At 43.7% G+C, this 25,739-nt stretch overlaps 2 protein-coding genes across 2 annotated transcripts in view; one reads left to right on the top strand and one right to left on the bottom strand.

Moving 5' to 3' along the window:
• The window catches only part of pola1 (polymerase (DNA directed), alpha 1), a gene marked incomplete at its 5' end in the record, with an annotated part of 30,397 nt that extends 24,296 nt beyond the window's left edge, over positions 1-6,101 (top strand). Inside the window, one exon of the mRNA XM_071532589.1 lies at positions 4,692-6,101. Within this exon, the coding sequence (XP_071388690.1) occupies positions 4,692-4,828 (137 nt within the window). The remainder of the gene's footprint in view (positions 1-4,691) is intronic.
• A 5,132-nt stretch (positions 6,102-11,233) lies between these two features.
• arxa (aristaless related homeobox a) lies at positions 11,234-17,615 on the bottom strand. The gene is made up of 5 exons (XM_071532595.1): positions 17,426-17,615; positions 16,378-16,942; positions 14,739-14,784; positions 12,651-12,982; positions 11,234-11,501 (listed from the first exon to the last, which is right to left on the bottom strand). Exons 1-5 carry the CDS (start codon positions 17,613-17,615, stop codon positions 11,234-11,236), a joined length of 1,401 nt encoding a protein of 466 aa, XP_071388696.1.
• Between the last annotated feature and the right edge of the window lie 8,124 nt (positions 17,616-25,739).

Genomic DNA, 25,739 nt, shown 5'->3' with positions numbered 1-25,739 from the left:
GGTGTTATCCCTCGGTCCTGGGGCAGTAATACCCCATATTACTACATTACACACCCAGGGGCCACACTGCTCAGATTACAGGGAGGAGAGCATACAATCCTATACACTCTACTACTTTGTGTGTGTATCTGTGCATAGAGTGTCTCTCTATGTGGGAGATTGTGTATATGCCGATACACATTTGTGTTTTTGCAGTTGTGTGTAGATTATGTCAAGTTTATATTCTCACATTGTCTTTCTCACAGTCACATCACTATACAGCTTTATAAGCTATATAGTGTATAGCAGTTGCCAGATTTCACTACTGCCACTACAACACTCTGTTAGACTTTCTGCTGGTGGAGGAGAGCTTTGTTTGAAAGGTACTTTGCTTTGGTAGAACATTTAAACTTTTTAGCACACACACTACAATGTGAAATCATGATCAGTTAAACACCAATGTGCACCAGAGATCAGTGTTTTTGAGCTTTGGTGTTGATGAATGTAATCAGGTAAAATTGTCTTGAAATATATGATAATGGACACAGAATCTTTTTTTTTATCAATGTCTAGTCTAGACTAGGTTTTCCAAATATAACGGGTATCCAGGACAGCCAATGTTGGCATTTGACTTTTCATACAATCATGAGGGTATGTGCTTTTAAAAGTTGAAATGTGAAATATGAAATATTGCTTTCACACCTTGTTTGTGTTTTTAGTAAACCACAGCATCTATACTGCAATGTAATTTTGATGAAATCAGAGTGTGTGTGGTTTGCCTAGCCGTTTTGAATCGTCTGAATATGTGTTTACACGTGTACTGAACACTTGCACGTGTTAAAGTAAAATAACTCAACATAAAAGGGCTCTAACTGAGTCGATGTTGACTGAAATCTGATCAGACTGGATGTGCACATTGCAGTCCTACAGTGCATCTCTGCTTTCTGTGTGTGTATGTGTGCGTGTGTATGTGTGCGTGTGTGTGTGCGCGCGTGCGTGTGCGCATGCGTGTGTGCCTTCGTCTTATCTACATGTACGTTGCATTTTTGTGCCTGATTGCTGCGACTGAGTAAAACATGGAGGTAATTTCGCCCGCTGCAGGAGATCTCTAATAGATTATACACACACACACCCCTGTTCCACACACACACACACACACACACTGACAAAACATACTGTCCCTTCCTTAGCTGGAAACATCCCATATCAATGACTTTCAAATCATTTCATGTCAGTTTTCTTTTCTCCCTCTCTCCTCCCCTCTCTCTCTTTTCACCCCCCCTCCCTCCTCCTCCTCAATCTATCTGTTGCCTTTCTCTTCCCTCCACAACCATCCCTCTGAAACCCCCCCCCCTCCTCTCCAGGTCTCAATCTTGAGTGTGGGCAGTATGATTGCGTGTGTGAGCAATAATGTAATTTTGCCGCATTGATAAAATATAAATTGTCCTTGAGCTGCGCTTTTCTAATGATCCATTTACCGACAGCTTCCCCGCCACCTCTCCAGCGCTCTGCATTTTGTGCTCCTCTACCCTCCCACTCCTCTTCCTCTCACTCTCTCTATCTCTCTCTCTCCATCTTCTTTCTGCCCTCCTCCTTTCCTCCACTCTATCCCTGCCTCCCTTTCTCTCTCTCTCTCTCTCTCTCTCTCTACCCCCTCCCTCCATTTTCTTGCCTCTCTCTCTCTCTCTCTCCTCATCTTCCCTCTTCCCTCCCTTTCTCCAGCGGTACAAAGCGGGGTGGCAAAATCCGCGGGTGCGATTGTCAAATCAATTATTCATTCTGTGCAATTACACTCACACAAAGAAGTTTCCCTGTGCTCCGAGTGGTGATTAAATTAACTGCTATTCCAGCTGCCCGTCGCCACCAGCCTAATAGAATATTCATGGAGGCGGCCGACGGAATGGCCGATCTCCATTAACTTCATCATGCTCACTTAATTACAGGCTTGTTATTGTATTTACACCTAGTTAGAGCGTGCAGAGCCCCGATCTACTCGCGCCCGGCACCGCCAGAGTGTGCGTGAGTGTGTGACAACACCTAGTTAGAGCAAAGATAACCCCTGATACACTCACTGTGCCAGTAGTCGGTGTGTATGTGTATGTGTCCATTTGAGTGCGAGTCCATGTGAATGTGTGTGTGAGAGAGAGAGAGAGATGGTGTCTGGGTTTACATCAGACAAGCCACATCAGGCACAATTTTCTGTCCAGTGCAATTAGATAGGCCAAGTTTTCTAAATGTAAAGCTACAGGGGAGAGAGAGAGTAGATTTGCTGTCTATGTATGTATGCCTTCTATCTCGCTTGTCTGCTTTTCTTGTCATCTTCCGTCTTCCCCATCCCAATTGGCTTTTCTTGCTTTCTTCTTTTTTTCACTCACTCACTCTATTTTTTCCCTTTTTTGCGTCTTGGCCTTCCCAGCAACCCCGTCTTCTCTCTCCCCTTTCTCCTTCCGCCCCGCACTCTCTCTTTAAGGGAGGCTATTTATTTGAACTGCACTCCCTACTGTGCTCCGACTTGCAGCGAGGTCTCTCTCTATTTCTTTTCCTCTCTGTGACTCTTAAATCATTCTTTTATCTGTTCGCCATACAGTGATTGAGGTGGAAAAGAGAAAGGAGTGAGAAAGGGAGGAGAGAAGTGGGGGGGGGGAATTATTTTCTCCTACCTTTCAGAAATGATGACATGATTGCTTTCGCTTGATCATGCATCATCACCCCCTTCTATTCCTCAGATAAATAGACTAGTTTGCCCCTTTCTCTCTCTCTCTTTCTATCTCTATCTCTCTCTCTCTTGCTGTCTCTCTCTCTTTCTCCCTCCCCCTTTCTCCCTCCATCCCTGTCCTTGCTGAGATGCGGATTATCTGGTAATAGTTTAAGTCAACCACACCAGCCTATTTGTGTGGGACTGTGTGTGTCTGTGTGTGTGCGTAAGTGTGTGATGATTATTTGTCGCATGGATGTTTTTTAGTTACCATGACTGTGTGTGTGTGAGTGTGCATGCTTTTTAAGTGTTTAACTACCATCAGTCGTCCCTGTGTATCTCTTAGTGTGTGTGTGTGTGTGCACGCACCCCTGCCTTACTGTTGATCTCTGTGTATCTAACCTTTGTTCCCTTGGGCAGTCAGTGGGCTAGTATTTATCCAGCAGCCACTAATGTAGTGGGCAGGAAGGACAGGACAGGAGATAGGGCTGTGGAGATGGCATGGACCTGACAGCAGGCCAGATGGAGGAATTGGTGTAGATATATATATATATATTTATATATACTTTATGTGTATATAGGATCTGGATAGATAACACACACAGACACGCAAACAAAGTCACCTGTTTTAAATGCAAGTTTTTGTTTGTTTCCTAATAGCATTTTGTAATTGTTTTGAAAATTACCCTATTAAGGATGATGATGATTGTTGTTGTCATTACTCTTATTATTGTTGGTGGTCAGTGTTGGGGGGGGGGGGGTGTTTACTAGAGTAGTTCTCTTACTTTTTTTTTACTTTTTTTCGGAACTAGTAACTTAACACATTAGTTTTGCAATTTTTGTAATCTGTTATTAATTACTTTTAAAACTCAAAATGTTATTACCTTTTATTTTTCTTTCATATTGTTTCATTTTTAAGTTTTTTTTTTAAGTGTGTAATGCAGATGTACTCAAATGAGTTACTTCTAACAAAGGGTAACTTTGTAAAGTAACTAGTTACTTTTGAAGGTACGTGACAAAGTAAATAACTAATTATTTGTAAAAGTAAATTTCCCCAACAATGTTAGCGGTGGTGTTTGTTGTTTTTATTGTTATTATTTTTATGTCAGACACACTCACTGCCTGTCAATGGTAAGGGTTGCATTGCACAATACTCAATACTGTTGTAGAATGTCATTGCGAAGCCCTGAAGATACTGGTGATACCAGAGATGCTGAAGTATCATGAGCATCAAAATACATGGACCAAACATAAGTACCAACGTCTGTATTTTAAAGGCTATGATGACTAGTTCAGACTAGTCGAGACTTGGTTAGCTCGCTCGTTTCCATTTGCCTGCTTCATCGAGGACTGCTCCAGTCAACAAACTATTAATTATCAAGTAGTTTGCTCTATTCTTTGCTGTGATATCGTGCTATGGCTTGGTTTCATGATACTTGATCTAATGTAATACTTGATATTATATTGTAAGGTTTTGGTTGGGTGACAACCCTGCTCAGGATAGTAGCTCACAGTGTTCTCTCTGGCCTTATTACGGCCCACCTGAGGGGATAACAGAGACATGATATTGACTTCATGCTCTCATTGGGCTTTACTATCGATCTTATGGTCCTGTGTGTGTCCGTGTGTGTGTGTGTGTGTGTTGCCATCGACCCCTTGGTCCAATTCCATGATCCCCCTCCCAACCCTCAAAGTGATAGCATTACTGACAAAGCGTGGATCTGTTAGCTCTCCAGTTAAGGGTGAAACGCTCCTCAAAGTGTTTTACTAAAAAGACAAAGCCGCCTTGCTCTCTTCTCCTCTCATCGTAGGACTTGGGAGATCTTAAGTATAGGGATGGAGGGGGGTGAGAGTCATCCAGGAGTGAATTGTTCACAACTTTGAAATGCACACTATAATACCAAGCTCTGAACCGCAATAGGCTGCAGTATTGACTTTGGCGCAGTTGAAGAATTGAATTATCTTCCAGTTGGAGGCTGACAATGATAACTCCCATTTTGTGCTGCTCTCTCCCCAGTTCGTGCTAAGCAGTGGAAAGCAGAAAAGGAGGTGTACAAGAGGCTGAAGGAGGTGCCAGACAAGGCCCTGACCTCCAGCGGCTACTCGGAGGTTAACCTGGCCAAACTCTTCCAGGCCTTCACCTCCCTCAAGTAAAAACACACACACACACACGAAGACACAACGCCCCTTCACCTTCCTCTTCACGCCGCTCACTGACACCCACAAGGCTCCGACATCTGACCGACAGCTGGAGCGTCCAACCAGGATGAGCGCCGAGGCACCGAAGACACGCCTCTTCCATTTTGGTGACATAAACGGGACCGGATTCTGGTGGACTTCATTCTCTGTACAAACACAACTCAACTGATAACGCATAGAAGGGTGTCAGAAACGTGTTTGTATATGTTTCTCATGTTAAACCACAGCTGTTTTTTTTCTCTGATTGTTTTTGTTGTACGAACATAGCAGCGTTGCTTTAAATGATCGTATTTGTGCGTATACAGGTGGTAATCCTTGTATGGGAGCGATTACAGGCGCTCGCTATGACCTCCTAACCCCCATATCAGCTCTCCTGTATCTAATGGGCCTATTAAGGAGCTGTTAAGATATGGCTAAAGACCCCATCACATCTTCCCCCTTCTCCAAGTCCTTCAAATAAACACTGCGTGCGTGCACATACACACACACACACACATACTGACAGACTGTCATAGACTGTCACTCACTCATTGACCCTGTCGCCCCGACTCTGTATGGTAAAGGGGGGAAGCAATCAGACCTAAATGACTGTCCATTGTGTATGTGTGGTGGTATAGGGGAGAGTGGGGAGGGTAGTTATTGCCTGTGTGTGTGTGTGTGTGTGTGTGCGCAAAAATGACTTGTCCTCAGAGCAGCCAGTATACTCCAAAGCCCAGTAATTAGCCAATGATAGGGACCCCGGCCACTAAGACCACTGGATGCCTGCAGCGATCGGACACTTGTTCTGATTACCCCCATTCATCCCGAGTGAGTTTGTGTGTGTGTGTGTGTGTGTGAGAGAGAGAGAGAGACACTGAAAGAGTGTGTGTGTGTGTGTGTGCGTGTGCATGTGCATGTGCTTCTGCTTGTGTCAGAAGTGAGAATGAAAGGGAGAGGAGTAAGGAAGGTGGTGGGAGTGACGGGGCGAGGGAGGCCACAAGCGCCGTTGCCTCGCTCTTTTGTCTCCGTATCGAACAGCTGATCTCCTTTTCCTCCACTGCCTCTGTTTAAGTGATGTCATTTCATCCCTTTCACTCCTTTTTTTTTCTCTGTGCAGATTGTGTTTTAATGCGTGTAATTTTCTATGTATCCGACTTGTATTGCTCAGGAGGGTTTAGGTAATGATTTTTTTTTTTTGTGATAACTAGAATATTTCAGATTGGGTATTTTGATATTGATGAGAACCTTTTGATACTGAAACCTCAATAAAAAGCGAAATGGATAAGATGTTAAGCCTATGTGATATTATTTGCGATGGAGTGGAGGATTGGGAGTGGTAGATGGAGAGATAGATAAATATAGATAGAGAAATGGATGGATGGAGAAAGATAGATGGACATACAGTAGTTGTCATCCCCTCATCCATCTTTCCTACTACTGCACATTATATAATGCAGCAGAAATGCAATGAAAATCTTTAAACAAAAAAGAAAATATCTACAGTATATTTAAAAACTTAAATCAAGCACCCATCTTTTTTCTTATTTTGTAAGTGATGTCCCCCTTTTTGATGCTGTTGGAGTGTCAGCCTAGTTAAATCAAGCGCCCCTCGGCTGCATAAAACATTTGAAACCATATTTAAATATACAGATGGGATTTCGCCGGGTTTTTACATGATTTCAGTGGTTACACAGCTCCTGTTCATTTCTAATGGGAGATTACCATTTTCCTGAATATGTATTTTCTCAGCTCTGGTTGAAGTTCAGTCTATAACTACACTATATGGAGTGTTTCACCATTTTTCCAAGAATCCTTCTCTTTTGTGTTAATAAATACAGATGGGGGGGGGGATTTTTACTCCATCTTGCAGTGTTCCATTTCCATAAACACTACACGCCTCACAAATCACTTTAAACCACTGTGACTTGCAAAGGCAACCTTAAGTGGGCTGAACACTTAAACCATGATTCACTATGCAATGGATAGAGCATGCTGTGTGTGTGAGAAAGAGTGTCTTGGTGCATTTATAGCCTGTTGCCTATAACTTTACATATTTATTAAATCACATCAGCTTCAGTACTTCTTGCCAGTACCAGTCCCCAGTTGCTTAGCCTGTTTTTGCTCATACTGTAGATCTGAACAGGCCTGCTTCTCCCAGCACCAAGCTGTGTGGTGCAGGTTTTTAATGTGGGGGACCCATTTTGTCCTCCTAGTTTGGAGTAAGCCCAGTCAAATGGAGTCTCTGCATTAATTCGACCCAGCTAAGCTAATAAGGTCGAACAAGTCTCTTTGTATTGTCGTGTTAAGCTTTATTGCTTGTCGTTTTGACCAGCGATGGACAAGGTAGGCTTTGATGAGGGAATTAGTCCTCCATTCTGTCCCTATTATTCATAGCGCGGTGGAACATACAAGCACCAGAGAGGGTGTCAAAAGGAGAGCTGGTCCTATTGCAAAGTGTCTCCCTTGTTGGAGCTGAAAGGGCGGTTATGAGACGATAAACCGCTTAATACACTGAGCTAATTGGATGAGAGCAAGAGAGACGGGGAATTAAGGGGCGATCCGAAAGGGGAGCGGAGTGCCATGGCCCTGCTATTCAGGCCTTTCATCGCCCGGTCTCCTCCAGGAGGGAGGGGGGGGGGGGGGGGGCTGTTCATCAAAGCGCCTTTTAGAGCTCCTCTCCCGGGGACTGAGTGAGGACTGATCCGGCTGAGGCGATGGAGTGATTGGGCCTATTCTCTCAGAAGGGACGTGGTGGGAGAAACGAGGCCCAGGGGAATCCAAATCACCGACCAAATCACAGGCCAAATCAGTCCAACAACTGGAAGAAGGAGCAGGGAATGGCAGTGATGAAAATGGGCCCGTCGTTGGGGAGAGCATTTTCTGGACACCTGTATTATGAGAGGCGGGCACGAGCATTACGGCCCAATGCATGGGCACAATCCACCAATTCATGCAGATCAGATTCCCCCCCCTCCCCCCTTTTTTTGTCAATTTGCAAGAAAACACCCTATGATTGGACCATGCAGCTATTCACCCTTTTACATCAACATTCATTATGATGATCATTCATGCAATATTGCCAAGGAGTCTCGGGGCCTAATCCTGCAGGCCGACCGGGCCGTGTCTTGAATGAAAGAACACAGGCTACGCATCCAACAAGTGTGACTTTATAAATCCAGAGCCATTGCCCTGCGACAGCATTTCAATTTTCTCGCCTTTTTGCGCTGGAAAGAAAGTTTAAGCCCTGTTCTCAGCGGGTCATCCGCCTCCCGGACCGCGCCCGGCATTCCCCAGATATTAGGGACAAATTGGTTTGCCATTCATTAGTTATATTCACAATAAGATTAAAACTCCCCGGACAATCTCATCAAAACCCTATAGGGCCATATAGGAAAAAACACACGCTCCACTGGGCTTGAGCAAAAGAATAGGAATTTTAAAAACATCGAGTTCACATCGCGGATGGTGGTTGGGCGCACAAGAGAAAATTGGTTTTTATCTTTTTTTTTTTTTCTCCTCTTGCATTATGCTCCACGGAGCAGCTGGGTGAGCTTGTCATGCGTACTAGGCTGAGGCAGAGTGGGTGCTGTGTGTGTGTGTGGAAGCCCATGCAAAGATAAATTCATATACAGATTGACTACATTGACTATAGCATCTCTCTCTCTCTCTCTCTCTCTCTCTCTCTCTCTCTCTCTCTCTCTCTCTCTCTCTCTCTCTCTCTCCCCCCACCAGTCCCTCATCTGATCTAATTCTTGCTTGTTTGGAGTAAATTGAGTGATTAACAGGTGTATAGGCCTATAGACCTGTAAAACAAGGCGGCTGGACGAATAAGAAGAGGTTTTTCACAGACGCAGACAATAAAAAAAAGCGGGGACTAAATTAATCCGCAGGGTAATTTCACGCGATTTGGTCGGGCACCATGGATGGGTCAAACGAAGGAGAATAACCATTGATTGCTGTAATAGTCCTGCATCAGTAGTGGGATCCAATGGGGGGGATTTGGGGGAATTAACTCTACGAGGTGGTGTGTGTGTGTGTGTGTGTGTGTGTGTGTGGTGGTGGTGGTGGGGGGGAGTGAAGAGAGAAAGACTTTTGATAAAGTGGTTTGTTACTTCATTAATGACAAAGGGGACTCGCTTCCATCGACACGGCATTACAGATGTTAAGACCAATTTAGCGCCTTTAAGAGATTTTAAAGGAAGTTTTGTGACGGGGCCCCCCGGATAAAGTGGGCGATCTAATTGAAAACCCTCGCCTTTGTCGCGCGTTTCACATGTTGGGGATTAAGCTCATGAATATATGGTCTGTATTTTGTCAACTCCACTGAAGAGGCTTGACGCACGCAGCGCACTGAATTATATTTGCCATTTAGGGCCCTAATACTTTTTCTCTTATTTAGGTGGCCCATTTGCAATAAGCGCTAAATTCCTCCTCCAAAATGTTTTCATCCCTCTCCATTGGCCTGCATCAGGCGTTTTGAACAGGAGACAATATGTTGTTAAAGTTAGAGTTTGCATTAAAACTGTATGTTTTCACATTCCAGAAGGCGATTCAATATTTTGGCATAGCCTATAAAGTGAAATTTGTTATTAGTAAAACATCATCTGACCACATTTTAAAAAAAATTGAGTCCTATAGCTACATAAAAGTGCAGAGTCATTTTTATTAGAATTTTATTTAAGAATTTATATCGTCCAAAATTATTCTTAATTACGTCAATGTAAGACAGAAAACACAATTTCTTTATAACAGTTTTTATTAATAGTTCTATAATATTCTATTTCACATAGTTTATTTTTCCTGGTTTAGGCCTATGTCAGTCCTAAAGGAATTTGAAATAATAAAGGATAACTCATTTTACCAATGTGATTTATTCAAATTAGCATTATTAAACCAGGAAACGTACAATCACTTAATAAGAAAAAAACCTGTCCTTCACTCGATTCCTTGGGAAAAAGTTTTGACATAAATAATTATCTAAAAACCTAATAATTCATAAACACAGGTGAAATTCTACACAGGGCGACATTCATAAAACACTACACCAAGTGCAATTTATCAAAACATGGTCTCTTTTGAAATATACACGACCCTGTTTTGAAAATCATCCTTTTTTGTCGTTTGTCTTTTTTTTTTTTTCTTTTTTTTTACACAATATGTACAGTTTTTCTCTCACACAGTCAGGCCATACGATAAGAGACACAACTCAAATCTCAACTTCGCTTGCATGTCCTGTAGTCAAACTCAGCGGAAATGTGATAGTGAAAGTGCTGGATACGTCTGGAAAAAAACAAACAAAAAATAAAATAAGAATTAGGCCTATACGCTAATCGCCAATTACAGTAAATGCACAGGAATTTGTGTTGGTGACATCGGACGCAGAGATATTTAGAAGTGGAAAACAACTCCAAATAAGTCAGATGTCAGTCGTGGTGCTGAGAGTGACTGGTGGACAGGCGAGGAGTAGAGACTGAGTGAGGCTTGTAGAGAAGGCTATGGAAGGTCTATGGACAGTTTTCCTTTGGTTCGGGGGGGGGACCTCCTCCAACTGGCCTTTTGACGCAGACCGGCTCAGCCCACATCAATGCATACAGATTAAGCAGTATTATGTCGAGCACTCGTGTTGTCCAGATTTGAAGTAGCACAAGAATCCTTTCTAAAAGTCTGGTTCCCCTGTGGCTCTTCAGCTCTCTTTCTCTCCCTTTCTGTGTGTGTGTGTGTGTGTGCAAGCATGTGTGTATTTGCTATGTGTGCACCTGCATGCACGTGGCATACCATCTTATGGGGGTTATTTCAAGTAGTATGTAACTTTAGATATTTATGGATCATAATGCAATTATGTTAAATATGACAGTGTTTATGGCTGCTATAAATAATATATTAACCTATGTTCAAGTTTAATTTATTAGCTATCCAAATTATAAAAAAAAAAAAAAAGATTAAACCTGATCAAGTTTTTACAGTCGGCCTTGAAATACCCTTATTGTTCTTTACATGAAGAGCATAAAACAATATTGAAATCAGTGGACCGTGTGACTCAGGAAGGTGTGTGTGGGTGCGTGTATGTTGGTATTATTCAGCGTGAAACAATGTTACAATAGTAGTAATTATCTGACTAACTACTTTCCCTAACACACACACACACACACACACACACACACACACACAAACAAACATACACACACTTTAGCCAGTGCTCTTTGAATTTGGTCGTGCTATTTTGTTGGGGAAACATGAGGTATCAGGGGTGGTGAGCAAGGGACATCAGGATGAGCTTACTGCTCCAGCCTCCAGAGGTATGAAGGTGAGGGGGGGAGGGTGGTGGGGTGCATGGAATGGGACATAAGCCCAGGAGAGAGAGGCCTAGCTGGGGTCGAGTGTTCAGCACACCTCCTTCCCTGGGGCTCCGGTGGGCAGGATGTTAAGCTGGGTGAGCTGAGCCGAGTGTTCCTTGGCCTTGAGGCGCAGCGCGGCGATACTGGAGGCCCTGCGGTCCGCTGCGGCCGATGAGGAGGAGGAGGAGGAAGAGGAGGAAGGGTCAGGGAGGACGGGGCCCGGGTGGGAGGGGTTCTCCACAGGAGGGGCGGGCTGACGGAGAAGAGCTGCGGCGGTGGAAGCACTGGTCAGTGGACCCATACTGGAGAAGAGCCTGGGAGAGAGAGAGAGAGAGAGAATGTTAACCATCTGCAATATAGTGCAAATCTGCCTGCTAAAAATATGAACCAATATTCAGTCACACTTTATTTGGATAGTCCATTGCTGATAGTCAACTTACTATCAAGCAACTATAATGTGTCACAAAAAGTGACACTGCTGAACATCTATTTTTTTTGTTACCTGATAATTGAGTGTCAACACTGTACTATCCAAATAAGTTGTTACCCGATATTCAAGTTTAATTTATTCATTCAAAAAGGTCAGGAAAGACATGTAAGTGTTAGTTTTCAAGCTAATCCTGGGTCTTGACATAGCCTCATTGTTCCTCAAATATAGCACATTAGAGAGCATTGAAATCAGTTGACCCTTTGACTCAAAAAGCTGTGTGTGTGTGTGAGAGAGAGAGAGTGTGTGTGTGTGTGTGTGTGTTTTGGCAGTATTGGTTTGGAATAGAGGAGAGGGAAAAAAAGATATTGTCTGCTAATTTTTATTCTTTAATATATCAGTTTTTAATGGCCCCTCAGGCATTTGAAAATATCCTCAGTGTTCCTCCATATTTTGGCCACAACTGTGATATAAAAAAAAGGTTATTTCTTCTGCTACATGCTCACATTACTCATAAGATAAGATGGAGAACAGAGGGTTATTAGTAATTAAAAGCTAATTAGAGCATATGGTGTGTGCAGTGCCACCCCTCCTCACAGCTTGTCTTACAGGATCACACTTTTGGATATTACACTGAGAGGCATTTGACAGAGCGATTACACACACCGCTTTGAACGGTTAACAATATAACACATGCCGTATATAATCAGACGCGGCCTGAGATAAACAGTGATGCAGTGGTAAATGACTAATTGGGCATGCTGTAACCTCATCAGTCATCAGGGTTGGATGATGTGCCAAAGGGTATTTGTAATATATTTTAAAGTCATAGTTGCTACTCTGCATTTACATGTGCACATCCTTGACTACACTATTGTTGTCATTTACAGTACTACATGTAAAGTACAGGGATAAATGTGAGGTACAGATGTGTACAGATGTCGATAGAGGTGGGTGTTGCATGGCATATAAGAAGTGTAAAGGGTAGACATCAAGTCTAAGGGAGTGTCAGAATAGATCTTTGCGTGCAGCTCACCTGCCAAAAGTGGGTCCAATGAAGGCAGGGTGGCGAAACATGGCGGCCGTGCCCAGGAAGGTGCCCAGGCCGAGCGGAGTGGCCAGGGGTGGGGCAGAGCCGTTGTGGGGAGGGGGGGCCAGCCCCGGGAAGGCGGCGGCGGCGGCAGCAGCAGCCGTCCAGGCGGACTCCAGGGCCGGGTGGGGGTGGGGAGGGAAGGGCCCTCCCTCCAGGTAGTGGCTGAGAGGGTGAGCCGCTGCCAGGGGGCCCGGGAACGGCAGGCCCGAGGGGTGGGCCTGCACCCCGGCCTTCTCACGCTTCCTCCACTTGGCTCTGCGGTTCTGAAACCACACCTGAGGGGAAACAGACAGGATGCCAGACAGATTAAAGAGAGCAGGTGCTACCACAAGTCCATCCCTTTTGCTTTGCCTAGTGATGACGCTAGCAGGGAGATGAAAAGAAGAAGAAAAAAAAAAGAAAAAGGTTCTAGTGATCGAAATAGTCTTCATGCATGCTCCTTCAGTCACCAAAAACAGACAGAAAGCAGTTAAGAAAGGCTATGGAAGAATCAATACATAAAGAGGCCATTCCCTAGTGACTCTTGATAAGAGATGAGAGGGGAAGATGGTCAGTTAGGAACAAGTCATTGGCATATGATTGCACCTGCTATTGCTCAGTTGTGATGCAATTTTTTTTTTCATGCTATAAATAATTAAAGCTCTAACTTTATTTGCAACCCCTCACTTCAAAGTAACAATTTTCCATTTTAATTACCATGAGTAGACTCTATTGAATGTTGTGTCAGTGTAGACTAATAGTCCTCTAGTTCAGGTGGTGGCCAATAGGCGGAAAGTCAACGGTAATTACATGCAAGGTAAACCCTGGCGCTCACGGTCCCTTAGTCTACTTTCAGTCTAATTAAACCCCCGTCCCTGTAGATGGGCTTCGGGGTGGGGAGAGATAATTAAGAGCGGTGTTAACAAAAGATCGAGAAAATAACCGCTGAACTGGCTCCAATAACAATTAATGCGCTTTAAATTAAATTCTTAGAAATGTAGAACAACTGACTCCATCCAAGAGAGTATTTAACTTTCCCACGCATCCGCTGTTGCCCAGTTTGCACTGCAGAAGCACGGGGCTCTCACAATGAGGAAAATGTCAACATGAGGAAAGTGATTGAACGAGCGAGCTTGAGCGACAGTGACTACACACACACACACACACATACGCGCACACACACATTATTCCCGGAGGGCTGTTTAGCATTACATAGCCCCTCGGGAATTTATGAGTTTTTATCACCTCCTGATGGCGCCCGTTAAGTGATTTGTTCACCTACGGTCCCTAAAGAGACATCTGTTGTTTTACCGTCGGCCATAACCCCGGAGCTTCCACCGTGTTTGAACTGTCTCTCTGGTTATGAGCCCGGGGTTTCGACATGCAAGCCACGCTTTCAATGGAGAAGAAGAGGGAGGGATGGGGAGGAAGGGGGGGGGAGCAAACACCTTTAATGGTCTCTCATTCGCTCCCAAGTGCAAAGCATCGGATCAATGCAGGTCTATTGCAATCACATAATGGGAAATCAAATAGCATTATCCCTCCCTGCCACCTCCCCTCTCTCTCTCCCTCTCTCCTTCCCTCCCTCCTTCCCCTCTCTTACACACACGCACACACACACACACACACACACACATCTCTCGGCCTCGCCCCCTCTCTCTCCCCTGTGATGGGAATTCAAACACCATCTTATCCCAGGAATAGACAGTGTTTGCTTCTGCACTAAGTGAGCTTTTTATGAATCGCCAGCGTCGGCTTAATTGCCACTAAAACGTCCTCAGATCGCGTGTAATAACATTCAATAACAGGAAAGACCTTCCCTGCGCAGCGATTGGGGCCATTTAACACATTTTTACTGTAATAAATTACTGTCTCAAATTGGCCCGTGCGTAATCGTCGATCCTGAATCAGTGACGCATATCAGCGTTTATTATCCAGCACAGTGTAGGAGGAACATTTTATAGAGGACATAAAACATTAGAGGATGTTTTCTTCTATTTGATTTACGAGTCGTGGGTTTCTCTATTCAAATAAAGATAGAAGGCCACTTACTTGCACACGGGCCTCGGTGAGATCCAGACGCATTGCGAGTTCTTCTCTGAAAAGAAAAAAGATAGAAAGACAGAAAGAAGGAAAGAAAAGATTCAAGGTTACAGGCCATCGTTTGGGAGCAATGTAGAATTGCTGTTTTGTCCCCTGTGTTGTTCACTGTCAACAATAGACGACCAAAATAGGCTCGTTTTTTCCTGGCATGAACTGCAGAAAGACGCCATAGCCATATTCTATTTTCCCTGTCACGAATGGGTAGAAATAGGCCTAGTGATTGTTACATTTTCTTTAGCCTAGGCTTGTCACTGTAACAACATAATGGTTGAAATAATGACATCTAAACTAGCCTGCCACAAAGCAATTGACGTTCCCTCAACTACAAGATGGGTTTGCAGCGCAAATTAGACCTACAAGTCGCCTTAAAATAAATCGATTCGAAGATATGAATAATCCCAGTGGCAAAAACTCGAAGATATAGATTCTTGTTTTTTTCAGTATTATAACACCCTTTATTAAAAACCCTTACATATTTTGCAGGTTATCATGAAAATGCTAATTTATCTGTAAAGTCTGATTAATATATTAGCCTATATGTTGCTTAAAAAAATGCTCAGTTTTTTTTTCTTAATATAGGCTAATAACATTTCACCCTGCATATTTCCCCTTATCCTCAGAAAATGTAAACTTTGTAAACTATAGCTTCCAGTGCGTGTGTATGTGTGTGTGCGTGTTTTTACGCGCGTGCGTGTACTTCTGCCCTTGAGCTTGAGGAGGCCCCGAGTTTGGGCTGAATGTATCCGCATTATGCCCAGGTAATGTGAGCAGCACAGGCTAATTTTTCTCATGAGAATTACATTGTTGCCATCTGTAACAATAGGAAGGGATACATGTAACAAAACGACCTTAGTGCTGCCACTTAGACCTTTTGTGTTCACTTATGCAAGGCACGGGTATGGTGTTGGACATTTTATGATGTGTGAACTCCACAGTGTCCAGTTACAGACGTCTGGAATTACTGGGACTTTTGGGGGGATTTTATGTAAGCTTGGAAGTGTTTATTCACAAATAAATATAATTAATTATCACCTTCACTGCATTAAATTATTAGGATGTACGATGTATGTTTTATTTCTTTGTGAGTTTCCCTGTGGATTTTGTTTCAAATAATTTGATATAGCCATCGATAATAATAATTATACTATTATTATTATTACTATTACTATTACTATTATTAAGCTACTATGATTATTATTATTATTGTTGTTGTTATACTGTTGTTATTGTTGTTAGGCCACTTTATTTTTGCAGTAGGCTCAATGTCAATTTTTTTTATTTATTTTTTTTTTTTAGCATTTTTCAGTTATAATTTGTAAACATTTTTGTTTTAATAACTGGTAAAAAAAAAAAAAGAAAAAAAAAAGAGCATTCAAAATAATAGCAATAATACTGCTACTATTTCTGCTACAACTACTAGGCTACTACTACTAATAATAATATATTAGTAATAATGATAAAAAATAATAATTGTAAAACATAATAGCCTAATGTTTTTTTTTTAAAATAGGATTATTATTATTAGGCTATTTTATTAGGGTTTTTTTTTCAGAATCTAAATAATTGAGGCTCTATGCTTTGCTCTGACCTGGTGAAGACGTCGGGGTAGTGTGTCTTCTGGAAAGCTCTCTCCAGCTCCTCTAGCTGGTAACTGGTGAAGGTAGTCCTATATCTTCTCTGCTTCCTTTTCAGCATCCCTTCCTCCGAGTCACTGCCCGCCGAGAGACACACACTGTCCTCCCCGTCCCTCACGTCCCCGTCCCCGGCGTTCAAGCTTTCCCTCTCTTCGTCCTTCGGGGACAGAGCGGCCGCGTCCCCGCAGGTCTCCTCCTCTTTCCCCGTGTCCTCCTCGAACTTCAGCGGGCCGAGCTCCACCAGTCCCAGGCTGCCGTCCTCCGAGCCTTCCCCGGGGCTCTGGTCGCCCTCTCCCCGGCTCAGAGACGCGTTCTCCCGGTAGGACTTGCTGCGGCTGATGCTCACCTGCGGCGCCTGGCTGATTTTGAGGCTGTCGCAGGCTTGGTCCAGGAGGAGCCGCTCCCTGTCCAACTTTTCTCCGTGTTCGTGAAGGTACTTCCCCCCCGGTCCGTACAGCCGACGGAGCTTGGGTGGCAGGTGCATCTCAGTGTCGAGAGACAGGGGGTCTTTCGTTGGGCCTGAGTGGGAAAAGTGCCAAAGATGTAAAAATAATAATAACCTACAAGCGTCGGGCATTAAAGGGGAGCAAGTAAGCCTCACATGCATGTAATGGCGTGAGTGTTTTCAGCTCACCATTGGGTATTTTCCCCAAAGAAAGTTGACTAAGTGCAGGTTATTCTCTGGATGATTCATATTTTAAGGCCTACAGACTTTGCTTCAACTGCTGTAGGCATATAGTCTAGCAACAATATTTATCATAGCCTATCATGCTGGAACTTGCTCAAAGATGAATCGCCCTAAATCATGTGCTGACTTAAAGGTTTTATGTAAAGCAACTGACATTAAAACTAGGCTACATTAGTGTACAGAGTCTGAGCCCAGTTTATTTGATAGCCTGTCCCCATAGCCTGCTGCTCCAAAAGAACCACAACGGCTACAATATTCACAGTTTAACCGGCAGCCTTCTCCGTGCAGTCCAGTCCAACGGGAACAACTCTTACCTTCAACCGTCTTGTCGAGCTCGCCTCTCCCGGGCAGACCCGTCAAACTTTGCGCCCCTATCAGCCTGACTTTACAGGGACTCCGGCGGCCCAAAATGCTGTCTATACAGTACGAGGAGAGCAGCGTGGGGGATTTACTACTCTTCCGTTCGCCCCGGTCGTGGATATCTTCCTCAAACTGACCGCTCATGTCGACGCGTCGGCTCGTCTTGTTTCGACCGGGAGCAACGTCAAAGGTTGTCAGTCTCTCTCTCTCTCTCCCTCTCTCTCGGGGTCCGTTGCACTCTTCTTCTTCCCTTTCTGGTCGTTATGTTTGACTCGGTTCCGCTCTCTCTCTCTCTCTCTCCCTCTCTCTCTCTCTCTCCCTCTCCCTCTCTCTCTCGCTCGCTCTCTCTCTCTCTCCAGTCAGTTAATGACAGACGGCGGTTTGGCTGCCTCGCGCTCCGCTCCGCCCGGCTTCTCCGCGCGCTCGCACAGACGTGTAGGCTATTATCGCGCGCCTGATTGGTTCGTGTATGATGTGTGTGTGTATGTGAGGAGAGCGCGAGCAGAGCTGCTTTATATATTTTACCATTAAAGTTAATTTGAGAGAAAGGGGACAAAACTTGACATGGAGTTTTTTTTCCTGGATGGAATGAACTCAGCAGCAACTTAAGAAAAGCACACAGCATCTCAAATCAAGTCGTTTGCCCTGGATGATTTTCTTTTTGCTGACAGTCTGTGTCGAGGCCTCATAATGCTAAATGCTGCGTGAGGGGCCTACAATATTTTTTATTTATATGCTTTTAAATTGTTGGATGCAATTCGTAAAGACAGGGTGCCAAGGTGTAGCACTATAGCTGTGCTAGGATGCCTCTAAATCTGTAGTTAACCCAATACAATAATCATAATAATAATAACAATAACAGCAACAACAATAATAATGATGATAATAATAATAAACGAAAAAGTAACGTTATTTCTGAAGTTGTTAATAAAAACAGGCCTCCGCGTTTAACGAGCCTACTTAGGCCTATTTATTTATTTTGTCCTTATTTTATGGGAGTCTTCGTTCGTTATGATTCATGCATACATGCCTGTATAGGGTTTTTGGGGAGCCTAAGCATACTTGAATCCTCATGCCAAGATGAAATCTGGCCCAGAGTTTGTGTTCGACCTCAAACAGCACCTGCAAAAACCATGTCAAAGATTGACTCATTCTAGAAATATCAATATTTGGATCATGCTTTTTGCCTAGAACTGTTTCACGCTACAATGTCTGAAAAATACTGTGCAGAGATGGTAATGGAAACATTTGCGCGTTTATTTAGTATTTCTATAGGTTATTTTGATTTCTATAGCGATCCTGACTACTTTATCTACTTTGTCTAGATTTCAAAGTCATGAGCTAAAAGCAGGGCATAATTAATCGTAGGCCTATAGGTTATTATTTGCTTAATGTTTGGCCAACTTTCATTATAGACCAAATTTAGGCCTAACTGTGGGATATAAAATGCTTCAGTTGACAGGAAGCCCCAGAAAACTCATGTCCCCAACATGTTAAGTGTATTTTTTTATTTTTTATATTTTCAGCTGTCAGTCAGTGACTCACTCTCTCTCTCTCTCTCTCTCTCTCTCTCTCTCTCTCTCTCTCTCTCCCTCTCTCTCTTTCTCTCTCTCTCTCCCTCTCTCTAATTGCCTGGTCTCTGCTGGAATTGTGGATTGACTTAAAAAGTGAAGGTGGCGGTGATGAGACGCAGCAAGGGGAGCCGGGACACCGCGCAGGACTCGGCTCTGGAGAGGGGGAGAGATGGAGAGATGGATCGAGAATGTAATTTTAAATGAAAGTCTATTTAACCCGCTGCGAATGGCGTGACCCCTATCCTCGCCTCAGAGCCCATCACTGTTAAAAGGATCATTTTCAGAATTCAATCCAAAAACTTCAGCAAGCTGCAATTTACTCTCTCTTTCTCTCTCTCTCTCTCGTTCCTCTCCTTTATGTATCTGCCCAGTTAGAGCATCGCAGCAAACGAAAAATAACAATAAAATATATGTCCAGAAAATGGTACAAGTTTTTTTAAGTGATAGCTTTATAACCCTTTTGATAGTTTTGTGATTGGAACTGGAATTCCAAGAGCGCCATTGATCTGTGTAAAAGAAAGACTTAGTTCTAGGTAGGTAGGCTGCTTAGTAGCATTGTAGTGGAGAGTAAACCCACCTAAACTCACTTTACTCATCTTTTTATTTGAAAAATAGTGTTTTTGGCCTCTGGTTTTGGCCTCTTTCAGAAATTCTTAGTATACATCATATTAAGTAATATCAAACATAGGATATGCTCTTTCATTAAAAAAACGACATTAAAATGAAGGCCTATGCTTTTCTGAAAATAGAATTATTTTTTGTTTATACCAGTGTTTTTTGCCTCATGATGACCACCGACTGGAAGTCATAGTTTACCAGCCTTTTTATTCAATATTTTTATTTACCACAGCACCACAGGCTAAGGCTCATGAAGTTTATATTCTGTAATCAGCCACCATCAAAGAAAATGTAGCATTGTCTTCTGCCTTTATTAATATTGCAGGTATGCACTATACTGTCTTTATAATGTTGATGCACATCGCAGATCTATCTCCAAAGAGACACGGATGCTGTTGGATGCAATTCATTCGCAACGTTTTATGGTGTCAGAAACTTCTGAGCCTGTTTATTTCCACGCAAATCAATGTAATGAGAGTAATAACAATATAAAATGTTATGCCTTTTCCTGCGCGGTCACAAACAGACGTGCGTAATACAGACGGGTATTTAGAGTCGCTCTGTAATTTGGGGGCCACAATTTGATTCATTTATCCGCACACTGTTATTAACCCTGTGGAAGAAGAGATGTCAGCCGCCATTTCAGCCAGCAGGACATCCGCGCTTTGTTTAAATGCACTAATTACGCGCATACATTAGAGAGGGACGGAATGAGCGCAATTTTCACATTTTCAATTTTCGGTCTATTTGGCGTGCAGGTGAAGAGATGGTGGAGAGGCAACTTCCGTTTCACCCTCTCACCACAGCCTCCCATGTATTTTCACAACATGCTAACTTGATAATATCCAAGGGAAGCATCAGGTTGCAGGATTTCTGGTCTTTTTAAGCGCAACACTGCTGCTGTGCCGCTGTGTATTGGAGCCTGGAAGTCCATAACCTGCCTGTGTGAGCCTCGGATGCTTTTTGGCATCAACTGAGGGTCATCTGGTTGGCTAGATTTCGAAAATATGCATGTCAGTAGGTGGATTTGTTTATTCAAAGCACCTTATAGCACGGGTGCATCAATTTTTACCAGCTGTCGCCCATACTCTCTGCTCCATTTCAGCTCATGTCTCATCCGCGCCAGTGATGTGATACTAATGAAGTCCATCCCAGGCCAGCAGGTTTTGCGTTTCCTTTCAAGTCATTCAGCTGGCGCCATCTCCTGGACGGACCAGCCAGCTATTCTAACAGGTATGATTATAACCCAGTCATTACAATGGAGAGAGAGATCGAGTCTGACAAAGTCCTGCCTGCTCTATTGCTCTACCAAATCCATCCATATGACACCATACAAGTGCATCGTGGTAACCATTACACTCTTTATCTATTCTTTGCAGAACCGCTCATCACTCACTACTTTTTCTTCATCCTCTCCCTCATCACTTCCACTTACAGCCTTACAGCCCTATTGTCAGTTTAGGTTAAGATGGTCTACATATTCTATTCTATTCTGTGCTGTGCTATGCTGTGCTGTGCTGTGCTGTTCTGTTCTGTTCCATGGAGCACAAGAGGTTCCTGTGTTTCTCTGTAACAAGTGGTCCTCATTTGAAACAGTATAGGGCTGCGTTTTCCAATAACGATCGTTCTTAGTAGTTACGAAGGTTTCCTACGAGCAATTTTAAGAAGGATCTAGATTTTTACACGCGTTGCCCAAAACAGCACTTAAGCTAAGAGCGTCTAACCTTAAGTGCGTCTTTGGTCGTGTGCCATTACTTTACGCTTCACCCTGCGTTGTGCAGCTGATAACCAATCATAGCACAGAGAAGGAAGGTCTTTTGGAGGATTTGAATGACGGAGAGAGCGCACACTGGGCTCTGGAAACTGCTACTTTTGACAGGTAAATGTAGGCTACAGTTAGTCGCGCTGTCCAGTTTTGAAATGCATAGTTGTTTATGGTTGATTGTAGGCTTACTGCATTAATTTCCACACAAATAGGCCTTTTGTCAAAACCTTGAAAATACACAAAACATTTTGTGCTGCTTAGGATACGTTACATTTAAAAAATAAAGGCAATGGCACAGAAACAGAAGAGATGGTGATGTGACAATATTGTACCAGGTAAAACACAAGTAGTAAGCCTGGGACTGTGAAGTGTTGTCACTGTATTGTTTTTATTAAGTGCCAAGTGTCGCCAAGTTATTCAACGTTTCTTTTAAACAGCCCCCAACACACACACACACACACACACATAGCCACAAATCACCCATTTTGTATTTTATTTAACTTTTTCCCCACTTCCCCCAATTGCTGAAGTTCATTAAATCAACAATGAAAATCCTGAGTATACCCTGAAAGCCTGTATTTCACGTAGCCTAGTTTTTAAATAATTGCAGTTGGTGTTTTTCACTCTACTAAATATTTTATCGTGGTTATAAACATTGTGTGCATATTCTACTGTAGACTGCAATCATCATTGGCAGTCAAAATAAGCTGCCTCATGATATTTCCTTCCTTAGCGTTCTACGAGTGGTCAGACGCACACGAGTTTTTAAGAGCATCGTTAGTTAAGAAGCTTTTGGGAAACCCACCGTAACCTTAAGATGCTTCTTACGATGTACTTTACCAACATGTTAGGCTTACGATGCTTTTGGGAAACGCAGCCCAGAATGATTAAGGTTGACGGGCTGTAAGTGATCAGTATGATCCCATAGTGTTTCCCTATGCAGCACGTGTAATTGAAATTTGAGAGGCACATTGGTGTCTAACACACACCGGCTGGCTCGTGGCCTTGGTGACGGCGACTTGTCATCCATCCTCCATCCATCCTTAAGCTGTGACATAATTGGATGCTTACTCTGCTTGAGAGGCCATGCAGGAAAAAGAAGGAAGGAGAGAAACAGTGCGTGTGTGTGTGTGTGTGTGTGTGTGTGTGCGCTTTGGGGAGGGAGGGGGGGGGATTTTAAGGCGCGCGTAAGCAAAGTTAATTAGCGGTTATTAACAGCCCGCATAATGAGAGCGCGAGGGAGTCAATTTAATGACTTTGTTAGCGCGAGTTCAGAACGACAGGCGATGATCGGAACAACAAAGGCAATCGCGCACGCAGCCATCATCCGTAATTTCCAGCGGTAATGCGGTCTGATCAGAAACAAAGGGTTCTAATTTCGTTCAACTGACTCGATAATTTGGCCTTATGTAAGGAAAATAATTAATGACTTAATGCTTCAACCGAAGTAGCTTTCTTTGGGGAGGATTTCGGGGGGCCTCGTTTGCTCGAGAAGGTCGCAAGGAAAGCAATTTCCAGGCCTATAATTATTTACATCATGAATTTAAAACGTGGACATTTGCCTTTGCACCCAGTTGTGAAAGAGTAACATTCACGCAAAGTGCGCAGACAACTGAGATATTAGGAAAAGAGAGCAGGAGTCGTTGTCTCCAAATATTCTCTCAAACAAATAGGACGACTAATAGGCTGGTATAAATGGACATGAGCACTCACTTTAGCCTAAGCGAGTCCAAATTCAATCTGCAAAGATAATGCAAAAGTCGCCAGAAATCTACTTGAAAGCCATATCTAAAATTTAAAAAAAAATCACATCAAAGGACCAATGTTATGTCCAAGCTTTGTGCATTTGGTGACGTCTAATAATTGATCATATTGACCAAATGATAATATCTTGTTGTCGGTCATCATTCAGTCTTCCACTTGTCCTCAATTCATGTAGCAGATATACGCGGTTCTGGAAGTTTTGGTGGCAAATGACTCTAGATGCAGGGACTTGGGCATAGGCTTTACTGAACTGACGCCCCTGATGCCTATCTGTTCCTGAGAGTGTACTGGGTTATAGCGGCTATTGCGTTGGGAAATTATCCGAGGCGTGCGCGTATTTACGCATGATTTCACCATTCCACAGATGGGTTGAGTTGGAGGAAAGATGTGAGCGCTATTATCGATTGGGGGAACATGAGCCGCCTGTGAGGCCACTCTTAGATTCATTGCAGGTGGATAGGTCACCAAGCCGAGAGCGGCAATTTCACGGCCCCCATTGTCTCCCCTGATTACTGCTTTGATCACATGAATCAAGAGCTGGAGACTCTCGTAAGCCTACTGCCGAGTCCCAGAGCGCGTGTGGTGAAGAGGTACATCATCCTCATCATCACCATCAACAGCAGCATCACCATCATCGGCAGCATCATCACCATCACTATCATCGCATGCATAACCATCATCACCACTCCTCCTCCTCCTCTTCTTCCTCATCATCATCGTCATAACCATCATCATCATCATCATCTTCTTCTTCTTCGCTGGTTGACCATATAAGCCTGGGGTGCCTTGTGTTTTCATAGCCGCGTTGCCCTTTTATTGATTGCGTGCCTTCATTTTAATTCGATTGCGCGAGTGTCATAAATTCCGCAAGAATCATCCTGGTAATGAGATAATCAAAGTAATATATGCAAATCAGTTATCTTGCCAGCTTATCAAAACCGGAGTGCCCCCCCTTGAGTCTGAAGAAGTCCATTTATTCAGTTAGTGGCAATACCTTGCGCAAATGGCGCGATGCAAATGACAGTTGATTAGACTAAATTAAGAACCTCGTTTCTCCCTGACCTTGTCTGAGTTTTATGTAAATTCTTTTTTTTCTTGCTTTAATGTGATAAAAATGCATTTTAGACCTTGGCCTTTATTAATCAGAACAATATTTTCCATGAGAGCAACAGTGGTCATCCTCAAATAACAACTTACTCTGTTTCTGTGTCTCTCTCTGCCCCACTCTCTCTCTCTGCCCCACTCTCTCTCTCTCTCTCTCTCTCTCTCTCTCTCTCACTCTCTCTCTCACTCTCTCTCTCTCTCTCTCTCTCTCTCTCTCTCTCTCTCTCTCTCTCTCTCTCACTCTCTCTCTCACTCTCTCTCTCTCTCTCTCTCTCTTTCTATCTCTCTCTCTTTACCCCTTGCTCTCTCAGTCTAAATCCCAGTATATCTTGACCCTGGTGCAACCCCCACAGGGACAGAAAGTGTGCTGTTATAACTTCCTTGCTGTGGGGGAGTGTGCCCTGAAGATAGACTAGGTGTGTGTGTGTGTGTGTGTGTGCGTGTGTGTGTGTGTGTGTGTGCCTGTGCGTGTGCATGTGTGTGTGTGTTCAGTGTGTGGTCGCTGCATGTGTGTGCCCGTGTGAGTTTACACGATTATGTGTACTCATGTGTGTACCATAACATATTGTCTTAGGGGACAGAGAGAGTGCAGTTGAGACTTCCTCTCTGTGGGGTGTGTGGGGCCTGTAGATGGGAAAGGAATAAATCCAATATAGATTGCAGGGCTGCGCTGCCCCCCGCTGGGGACCCTCAGACTTGCAGGCCAGGATCGAAGTGCTTTTCTCCCCCTAAATTGGCCTGAGAGGCCGCGGGAGCAGCCGAGCTACACCCCCAACACTGGGACTGCCTACGACCTAATGACGGTGCTGGGGACAGACACACACATACACACACATACACTGAGACTCACGAGATATGTGTGCGCGCACACGCACACACAAACTCACACACAATCACTCACAGATTGATATAACATTAGTCACACACAATTGCAGTCACACACTTGTGCGGAGCGCGGTCAAACACACAGACATAAACACACCCTCTTCGTTCTCTGGTGCTGAACACACTCATTCCTTGTCCAAAGACCATTCACCTCAAGTTTCCCTCTTCACATCTCGCACCACCCCTCCAAACTACCTACCTAAACTACAGATTTAGAGGCATCCTCTCCATCGGTCTTCTCGCTCTAGTGGGAGGGGGGAATAGAATAACTGGCACCACACTAAGTTTCTGGACTGATACACAACCCTGCCCCTCGGTTCCCCTACGAGGAAAACACTACTAGCACCGATGCCATTACGCTTCCCTCCAAAACACCCAGCCACCGTCATTTTGGTCCTGACCGGGGAGCTAATTCTATTTGTGATGAGGTGTCTGATGAGTTGCTGGGTAGGATCCAGAGCCAGCGTGAGAGTATATCCTATAGGCGGACATTTTGGCTCGACTTGCCTCATACCAGCTCACAGGGCCAGTTCAGCTCGTCTCCAGAGGGTAACAGGT

The sequence above is a fragment of the Centroberyx affinis genome, unplaced genomic scaffold, assembly GCF_046629955.1.
Source record: "Centroberyx affinis isolate AG114_WGS23_722 - 3 ecotype Tasmania unplaced genomic scaffold, CSIRO-AGI_Caff_v1 ptg002219l_1, whole genome shotgun sequence".
Taxonomy (NCBI): domain Eukaryota; kingdom Metazoa; phylum Chordata; class Actinopteri; order Beryciformes; family Berycidae; genus Centroberyx; species Centroberyx affinis.
This window is presented reverse-complemented; position numbering and strand designations above follow the sequence as displayed.

Excerpts from the sequence above, each read along its gene's own strand:
- arxa (XM_071532595.1), bottom strand. The coding sequence starts at position 17,615 with ATGAGCGGTCAGTTTGAGGAAGATATCCACGACCGGGGCGAACGGAAG. Across the intron at positions 16,943-17,425 it reads GCTCGACAAGACGGTTGAAG|GCCCAACGAAAGACCCCCTG; the intron begins GTAAGAGTTGTT and ends TTTCCCACTCAG. Across the intron at positions 12,983-14,738 it reads TCACCGAGGCCCGTGTGCAA|GTGTGGTTTCAGAACCGCAG; the intron begins GTAAGTGGCCTT and ends GTTTCCCCTCAG.